Source organism: Gavia stellata, chromosome 3 (genome assembly GCF_030936135.1).
Source record: "Gavia stellata isolate bGavSte3 chromosome 3, bGavSte3.hap2, whole genome shotgun sequence".
In the NCBI taxonomy this organism is placed as follows: Eukaryota; Metazoa; Chordata; class Aves; order Gaviiformes; family Gaviidae; genus Gavia; species Gavia stellata.
Genome location: NC_082596.1, coordinates 26,794,760 through 26,804,496, shown reverse-complemented (window position 1 = coordinate 26,804,496; position 9,737 = coordinate 26,794,760). Strand labels below are relative to the sequence as shown.

At 36.0% G+C, this 9,737-nt stretch overlaps 1 protein-coding gene across 1 annotated transcript in view; it reads right to left on the bottom strand.

The window, feature by feature from the left end:
• Positions 1-729: 729 nt before the first annotated feature.
• Positions 730-9,737, bottom strand: part of RAD54B (RAD54 homolog B) — a 62,263-nt gene continuing 53,255 nt past the window's right edge. The window contains exons 10-14 of the mRNA XM_059836278.1: positions 8,484-8,659; positions 6,000-6,261; positions 4,666-4,732; positions 4,172-4,372; positions 730-1,003 (exon numbers count right to left, since the gene is read on the bottom strand). Of these exons, the coding sequence (XP_059692261.1) occupies positions 786-1,003; positions 4,172-4,372; positions 4,666-4,732; positions 6,000-6,261; positions 8,484-8,659 (924 nt within the window). The 3' untranslated portion in view covers positions 730-785. The remainder of the gene's footprint in view (positions 1,004-4,171; positions 4,373-4,665; positions 4,733-5,999; positions 6,262-8,483; positions 8,660-9,737) is intronic.

Here is a 9,737-nt window from a genome sequence, read left to right as displayed (position 1 = left end):
GACTTCAAACTTCTGCGCCCTCAAGGAAGAAGGAAAATATAGTCATAATAAAAATATAGAGTGAAAATGTGCACAGTACTGCAGTGTTTGGCAAAAAGTGTCCTTAAATGTAGTTAGCTAGAAATCAGATAAGTCTGTACTCCATGTCTGAGAAATGAAGTTTGTTTATTTTCTCAAGTAAAAGCAATAGGTGAGTTGCAGAATATTTTGAGACAGTATCAACCTGTGGTCTCAGAATTTTGGACCTTGGTGGCTATTGCTCCGAGTTTCATTAAATTGTAAATTCAAGGGAACAAACACCTACCTTGTTATAAAACTGCAGCTATACAGATACATAACTTTTCACTGTCAAAACAAAAATCCAACCAGACTCTTGTTAACAGCAGATACATGTATGTAGAATTGCCTAATCTTATAAAATTTGGCTGAAGAGTTGCCAGCTTCACAAGCAATAAATCATTATGATCAAATGAAAACTGTAAAACAAAGTAGACATACATATGAATGTGCATAAAAACAATCTTACTAATGATGATATCAAAGGAACAGAAGCCTGGAAAGCAAAGTTAGTTTTAAAAGTCTGTATTATAATTATAGTAAGTATGATTAACCTAGTAATAACTGTAACTTTGTATAAACACCAGGAATCACGTTTACCCAGAAGCCTCGTCAGAAATACACAAAACAGAACTTGGCAAAAAGAACAAAAGGTAACTGCACAACAGTTGTTTACTATACCTATGAGGAGAAGGATGCAAGCGGTAGGGAAAGACACTTAAGTTTTATTAGGTGGGGGAAGTTGGACAGGTTACATTCTGGAAAATGAAAGAAACATTCTCTTTTATCCTTTCAAGGAAAGGATCAGCTAAAGTCTGATGTTGCCCAGAGAAATGTTTCCATTGCATCAACTGTGACATGGAGAGTGGTTTCTTTGAATTAGGCTTCCCGTGGTTTTGTCCAAGCTGGCAACTTCTAGACACAGAAGGCTTTTCTGAGGAAGGATCTGAAAAAAAATTATGCAGTAGGCTAATCAGAGAAAACTAAGAGAGAAAATTTCAGTCTGAACCAATAAACCACTTGGTGATAACAAATGAGAGAAAATAGAACAGCATATATAATCCTTCTGTGTCAATGAAAACCAAACATATGTATTCACACTAAGAGGGGAAAGGCTGTTTCTTGCTCATTGAGTGGATTTATCAAAATCATTGTACGCTAGCATAAAGACAAATCCTTTTACAAATGGATGGGAAAGGACATGTCTTATCTGACAATTTCCTTTCTTCAGTCTTCCTAATTCTGCAACATTTGGGCTGCTCCCATTCTTTAAGCAAATCTGAATCTAGAAGTATGTTGCAGCAAAAAATTCATTCTAGCTTCTATTTCCTCCCAGAGGAGTCATTGCAACCAGCTAAGAATAGTTTGAATAGCTATTTCATTGACTCAGCACACTAGAGCTGGATCTCTAGTGCACTCTGTACATCAAGATTATGGCAAGTTGTTCAATATACACACTATTGCATACTGTATATCACAGTAAGGAAAAGACTATTCCCTGTGAAGCACAAAGAGAGGAATTCACTTTGGACAAAGGATTCTAAAGCCCTAAACAATACCAGGTCCTTGTGGGGTATGTCAGACATTGCTGGCTTCATGATTCATCTGATGCATGTGACAACTGAAGAAATCAGTTTGCTGATTTTAACCAATAACTGCTGTTATTGGTTTAAAACCTGTTGTCAAATATTTTCATTACATGCTCCTTAGGAAAGACCTGTGATATGAGAAGCATGATGACTCAGAGTATTCCTCCATTTTTTAAACTTTTGGAGAGCCCATAAAGACTCATATATGCAAGACTTTCCTTTTGACTGACACATGATGCACATTTGCACTAGACTTGAAACAGACTTTACTGGCCAGAAGGAAATTTAGAAAAGATGCACTTCTCAAGTCCTTACAGATTCTGCATTCCTAACTCCATGAATTAAACTATGATCAGGTAAAACAATAGGCTTACAGCTTTGTAGCTGATCTGAAAGCCAGTAGAATAGCAAGCAACCCATCTGCATGATCCATACACAGTTAATTGCTTCAAGACTCCTGTGGTTTCCTAAAGATGGCCCCAGTATGAATGGACAACAGGAGCTTGGTCAAGAATATCCAGTCTCAGTATGAATGGACAACAGGAGCTTGGTCAAGAATATCCAGTCTCATTGGTGTATCTGATGAAGATCATTACGAAAAGCTCATGCATGGTGAAGCCTGTATTATATTGTTTGGTTCCTCTTTAGTTCATCTTTTGAATCATACTTGACAGAAATAGAGGAGGCACATCAGTGAAAGTCCTTGGCCTTTTCTGTGTGCCAGCATCTATCCCCAGTAACCTGGAATCTGGTTCCCTGATGAAGTAATTTGACAGCTTTTTGTTCTTAGGAAAGGCAAAGAGACCAACTAGTGGCAGCTGCATTCTGGGGTGATCAAACTGAAGACCATGACTCAAAACAATTTGACTAGGGAACTGATGAGCCAGGTTGTCCTCTGCTCTTTAGGAAATCAAACCTTCTCCTCACTCTATCATTTCCACCACTTAAGCCTAAGAATGACCTTCAGGTTTTTCCTTGATTTACTGCCAAAAAAGTTCTGTTCACTGAGACCAAGATATAATTACCCTTGCAGAAGCCCTGGTTACATTCACTGCCCTAAGAGCCAAGACACCAATGCTGTGGTTGAATTGTTGGAACCAGTATGTGTTCAAAGCATTAAGATAAGCAGTCAAGAGTGTTAAGAGAATTGCGAAATGCTAAATAAAATTATATACACCAGTGTTCATCACAGTCATATGATAAAATTTCTCTGGATTTCTGCAGTCCAGGAGCTCTACCTGCCTCACTGCACACCAGTGAGAAAATCTGGCTAACATTTAACACTAAAGGTGCCTTTTCCACACAGATCCTGTAACAGTACCTAAGTGGAGGCTGGTATATTTTAGAACATCACTTACTCATGCAAAAACAGACGGTCTAATTTTTCAATCATTAAAGAAAGACACAAAGACAATGGAATCAATATGTGGAGCAAAAATAAAGGAGAAAGTCAAATTCTTATGGCTACAGAAGCACTGTTTTTTCACTAACCAAGTCCTCCCCATTTTGGGTAGAATGAGATGAGAAAGGAACACAACTCTAACATACTACCTGGAGACATGCAAACCATCAAATAACATAGTCTTACTGGGTCTGCATTACTTAATTTCTTGCTCATGTCTGTTGACAACATGCACTCTTGTAGCCATTTCTTTGGCTCTTTTTATCGTAGTATCTGCATGCATTTAGAAGATATCAGTATTGGTAACTTATTATCACATCTGTGAATACTGTATATGGATATTTCATGCCCAAAGGAAAGAAACATACCAGGGCAATAGACACTTTTTCCTTTAAGAAACTAGATGAGCTATGAAAATTAAAAGGGATGGGATGTAAACATAACTTATGATAATTTTTTATTATGTTTTGTAATCCTGCTCCTAACTTAAACCTATATACCTGTATGCAGCAAGGTATTAAAACAATTTTGATATGCCAAAACAACAAGAGAGACAGGTTCCTGCGAAAAGGGTAGATGTGAATATTTGCAACTTGGGTTTACAACTGCCAGGGGATCTTCCAGCATTTCTCAAAAACCTATTTTAATCATCCTGTATCAGCTATAGCTAATAACTGTGAAATGAAGGGTTATATTCAGAGATTTGTCATATCATTATCAAGATCTTCATCTGGTACTGGCTGGTATACCTGTCCTCAGATAACCAGCTTTTGAACTAACCCTTACCAGCTATTCATTACTGTCCTTGAATACTTAGAAACAAAACAACATATAATGTCATTTGCTTGTAACGAATCACTAGTTGAGCCGGCCATAGCTAATTTAAGGAATTAAGAGGCATGATACACGAATTGGTTGTTACTGCAAGGAATGAGTCTTTCCTCCTCTTCATCTTGTGAAGGGCTCCAATGGATTAGAAAAATCAGCCAATATATGGAAGATCCCATAATGAACCTCATTACTTCAGTCCTATTTTACTAAGCATCAGAGTTTTCTCCAGTGACAGACCATATATTCAGAGTGGATCTACTTCCTCAGCCACAGCCAGAGATAATGAACTCACTTTGATGGTCTTTCTTTCCCATACACTCGCACTCAAGCAAGTCATGGGTAACACAGCTGGAATCTTCATGAAGTGTGAAGAGATTTCTGAGCTCCTCAATGGAAAAATGGATGTGTTCAGATGTCTTGGAAAGGTCTACAACTGCTCCAGAAAGGTCCTGTTTGCTGATCTGTCTTTGATAAATCTTTTCTTCTATTGAACCTGTATTGAAAAAAAAAAAAAAACAACCCCAGATACACTGGGATAATTTTTGACCAGTACTTGTCAAGAAGAAAAGTCAAATCCATTTCTTGATAACAATGCTAAACCACTATTTTCAGTTATTCAAGCAAAAGCAGAGCAAAGCAAAGGCAAATGAATCAATGTTATGTCTTGATTTTAACTGCATTCAGAACAAATAATATATATTTTTCAAGAACAAATGATTTCCAAAACCAGTCTCAAAATTTCAATTGCTGTCTCACTCCAGGGTATGCTTGAGCGCCATCTCTGACCTGTGGTTAGCAGTCTGTAGATATATACAGTGTGCTTCTGACCATCTCTCCACACTCTAGCCATTGCCTGAAGAAAGCAAAAAGATGAAGAGCATTAACAGCCTACTATACAATGGTATTTCAGCTAAAACTTGTAGCCTTCACTGATCAAATTACCAGTTCTGCTAGCACATTCAAAAAGATGTTGTCCAAAGAAAGAATTCCTCAATAACTGTCTTAACTTTTTTTATAAAAATCTTCTGGTATTAACTGTAAACATATAATTTACTTTCTGCCATTCACGTTCCCCTTTCTTTCTGTCTACTGTAGTAGGAAAGTACGGATTTCACCTCTTTCCTGCCAGAAATCCCCTCTTCATATTTGTTTTCCAAGCATTAGCAACTGTTGAATGTTTCAGGAATACTCATCATTCTCCCCTATCTCCAAAATTGTTTTTTTGCCACAATACATCTTTAAAAATTACTTTTCCATTTCTTTTAAAATTGTAAAATTAGTGTTTCACACCCCCCTTTAATTCTTAAACAAACAAAATGTAACTGAGTACACCTACATACTGGGTACAAGTACCCACAACATGGTTTGCGGTCTTCGGCAACCTGTAGCAATTTTGACTGATTTAGTAGACTGTGTTTCAAGCAACAAGACAAGTGACCACATGAGGGTACTAATTCACACTTGGAACAGGAGCAGGGCCAAGAATCAGAGCTTATTTCAGGTATTAAGCACACAGCATTACTCTACGATAAAAATTTTCTTTCTGTGTTTATAAAAAGATTTTTTAAAATTGTTAAGGACTATTTTAACTGAACACTCTTATAGCAACTAAATAATCCCTTGAGTCCAACAGTGCCATTACAAGAACAGCACAGTACTGACTTTGTTTTCTTTCTTTTAGCATCATTGCTACATGATTTTCTCATTCTCTTAATTCTGATCAGAACCTCTCCCCTTTTCTCAGGTATTGCAAATCAACAGCAACATTTGCTATGCAGTCTAATGACGTTTTTCTTTTCTTTTTAGAAACACAGCAACTTTCTAGTTAAAAAGAGGTCAGGAGATAAAAGGGATACATGACTCACTCCTTCGAAGAAACCAGAATTTAATCTTTTAATTTTTTATTGCAAGGGGGCTTCTAATGATCCCAAGATACATAATATGACAGAGAACTATTTCTTCTTTTCTTCTCAGAAAGAGTTTTTCTCCAGTATTGTACTTGTCCAGATGCAATGTGATAATTGGGTAGCAATAAAACATGTAAAGCCAGGCATTTCAAAATCAACCAAGAAATCATTTGATGCCCATTTCAACCCCCATGTACACAGTTGTTATCAGACCTGAATATCTGTAGCTGGATTCCAGTCAATATCATACAGGATCAAATGAGATGCTCCGACCAGATTCAGTCCTACTCCGCCAGCCTTTGAACTCAGTAAAAAGATAAAAGCTGGACTGAATTTACTGTTAAAAGTATCAACAATATGTTGCCGCTGGGAGACAGGAGTATGTCCATCAAGTCTAGTATAAGAGTATCCATAACATTTGCATGTCTCTTGTAGTATGTTTAATGTCTGAGTGTAATTGGATACCAGTACGACTCTGTCAAACAGCAAAATAAAGTTATCTTATCATCTTAGACCTTGGTAAAGTTGAAATCCAATTAACAAATTACTGAAGACATCTAAGAAAATAAAATCACAAGTCAAGCAAAAATTACACACCAATCTGAGGCTACTCATGTTTCCTGAGAAATAAAACATTTATTAATTTGAAGCACATACTAGATTTGTGTGCATTATACCTACTGTCAAGCATTCAAGCGTTAAATAATGAATGTTTTCCTTCGCAACAAAATTTGGTTTAATGCACAGATTGCAGGGATCCAGAACCAACCAGAGAGAGAGATTTTTTTAAAAAAATAAATGTCTATTTGTACAAAAGAGCTGTTGTTAAGGCAGCATTTGCAGAGGGTGCTGTAGCAGCTAATAAATAGTATATCTATGACTCCTTACTGAAAAAGCTACGGTGAACTTCTGTAGACAACCTCTGAAAATTCTAATAAACAAAATCATGAAAGTCAAATAGGAAAGCAATGACACGTTCCTACATTTTATGATTGAAAAGAACTGGGATGAAGGATGGTGAAAGATATCTCAAAACAATATAGTTTGGATTTTTGTTGTTATTTTTTTAAAGAAAAATCAGTCTCCTGATCCCTTACACTAATGACCCATACTGTGTCAGTGTTTTCTCTGAAATTTTCAATAAATAAATTTCAGAGTTCTGCAAATCTAGAATTTCTATCCTCCCAGATACTGAGGATGATTCTATTGAGGGGACAAAGAAAGTTCTTTTGAATTTAAGCCATAAATAATAATAAGCACAGTTAGGGCATTTTCTGTTGGATCTTGTTTGGAGGTCTATTATAATCTAAACTAAATGTACAAAAATCCATCAAAGGTGCTCCATTTTTAAAAATAATTTTTGATTAAAAACAGGTACTGAAGAACTAGACAAATAATTTCAGGGAAAATGTAGTAAATTAACATTTTTAAATTTTTTAAAGTATTTTTATTATTACAGTTGACTCTATAATCAAACTACATCCAAGACTTGTTTGTAAAGACTTCGCAAGATTAATTTTTTTGTCAATCAACCCCAAATTCACATCTTTGTTTTTACTCAAAAATAGAATATAAGCTTTATAAAAGGACTGGAATTGAGTCTCTATATAGCAAAAACTACTTAGTACTAATGTGAGCAGAGAAACAAAAGAAAAAGAAACATGACCAGCACTGAATTAAAGCAACAAAACTTTTAAAGATGTAAAATAATGCCTCAACACCAGCTGTAACTCAGTAGCTCCTATAGCACTGACACAGGGAAAGATGCTTTTTCCTGATACTCCTGTTTCTTTCGACCTACAAGAAATAAGGCCAGTACATTTAGATAGTTAGCTGTCACTGGTTTCAATGGATGTTAGGCATATAAATTCCAACAATAGGCTCAGCTTTCTGATTTGTAAAGAGAGAACATCAGGAACAAACAAATTCCATTACATCAGTGCCAAGAGATCTACTGTTACTTCCCACTACTGAATTACAGCATGTCCTATTTAAGCGTCAATTTAAATAAAAGTTAAAAGCTAAATACTTTTGGAATAGCTGGCCTTTAAGGCATGAGTACATTAAAAAGTTATCATGGGATACCAGGTCATGTGAGATTTCCATGAATCAGCAATTCCACAGTAACTAACCATGTGCATCCTATTACCCCATGATAAACAGAGGTTTTCCTACATGTCAGTGGCATTTACCACAGGGGAAATAAGCAGCTGCTGTGCAGGTTCACCTGTTGAGTCTGATTGCCCTGAGCAGAAAAGGCAGCAAGCACTGAGCAGTTAAATGTGATTAAAGAGGAAAGAATTTATAATCTAGTAATTAAAAACATTGTAGTGCAATTTAACGTATTTAATAGGTAAATACATCTTCTCAAGGAGATACAAAAGATTGGAAAGTCTTTGCAAGTAAAGATAATATGTCATAAAACAGGGGCTGTAGCAAACTTAGTTGCGGGAACTCAGTATGAAAAATACAACTATTTTTATCTGGAAAAAATATGAAAAGCAACTGTGAAAATTATGTCAGCTGCAAATCCTAGTTTAGTAATTTAACAAGGAAGAGCCTGGAGTACTATGCATAAATATGCTTGGTACCTCTGCAAACAGTTGCAACACCTTTATTTTGAATATTACGTCCCCATGCATTTCAAAAGCAAAACAATATCCCATTATCTCCCTTTTACCTTTCCTTCACACTTGCCTTTCAGAAGAGTTGAGCTCATGGATTGCTGCTAACAACTTCACCAGCACCTGCAATTTTCCTGAATCCGTTTCAGAGAAAGTATCCAAACTATAATCTCGTGGAAAGACATCTATTAGACCTTCGTAGAGACTGGACTCATCATGTTCATCAGACATAGGATTACAGCTTTTTTCCTATTGAAAATAAAAAGATACAAGCTCCATATCCCCTCTAATATGTTTTGCATTTTTTAAAGCTTGCTGTATTTTCCCTACAAAGACAAAAGCAGTGCCACAAAGTAGTGTATCATGTGAGCATGACAACCCCCCCAATACTGGATTGAAAGCACAGTTTAAAAACACTGATAGCATTTATTTTGGTTTACAACCTCTAATTTAAGATGTTTGCAGCTGAGTAGAAAGTTGAAATACTTAAAACTGAAAAATGTGTTTCGCTTCTACTTCTCTACTTAAACAACCACACAGATGTACACCCACAGCAAAGCTGTATCTAAAACTTGGGGAAAAAATCAATTCCCTGTTTACTCTTTCTAAATTCCATAATACCTTATTATGGAACTTCCCAGTCATTAACATTTTTTAGGAAGATGCTGTCATTAAGACTCAGTTATGCAACTGGAAATGAAGAAAAGTGAACAAGTAAAAATAATAAAATAGAAGAAATATTGGTAATATTTTGCTGTAATTTGAAAATCAATGTTTCACAGGGAGAAAAAAGTCAAACTACACAAACACCAAAACCACAATGGTAATTAATGACTTGCATATATAGTCCTTTCCATCCCTATAGTTTCTAAAGGGTTACACTTTCACATATGAAAAATTTCTAATGCTTATACTATGAAGTAAAGGCAATGAACTTTACTTGGCAGTGTTGAAAGTTACAGGGAGGTCTGTGCTGTGGACATTCCCACAAGTCACGAAGAATGTCTTTTAAGAATGGTTTACATTTCCACTCACCTTACTTGGACTTTGACTAGTGGTCACAGAAGTTAGTATTACCAAGTTCTAACCATCACATTATTTACCTATAGGAATGAGAACATTTCTATAGAAATAACAAGGTGTACAGTGTGATAGGGTCCCAGAAGAAGCAGAAACAGACATATCTAGTACCACTGACATCTTGAGTCTGCAGCTTCCAGTGTCACTGAGCTTGAAAGAGTGAAATTATCATGTGGACAGGGAGATTTCAGAGAAAACAGCAGACAGAGTACACACAATAATCTCTAGCTAGCAGTGTTTGTTGTAA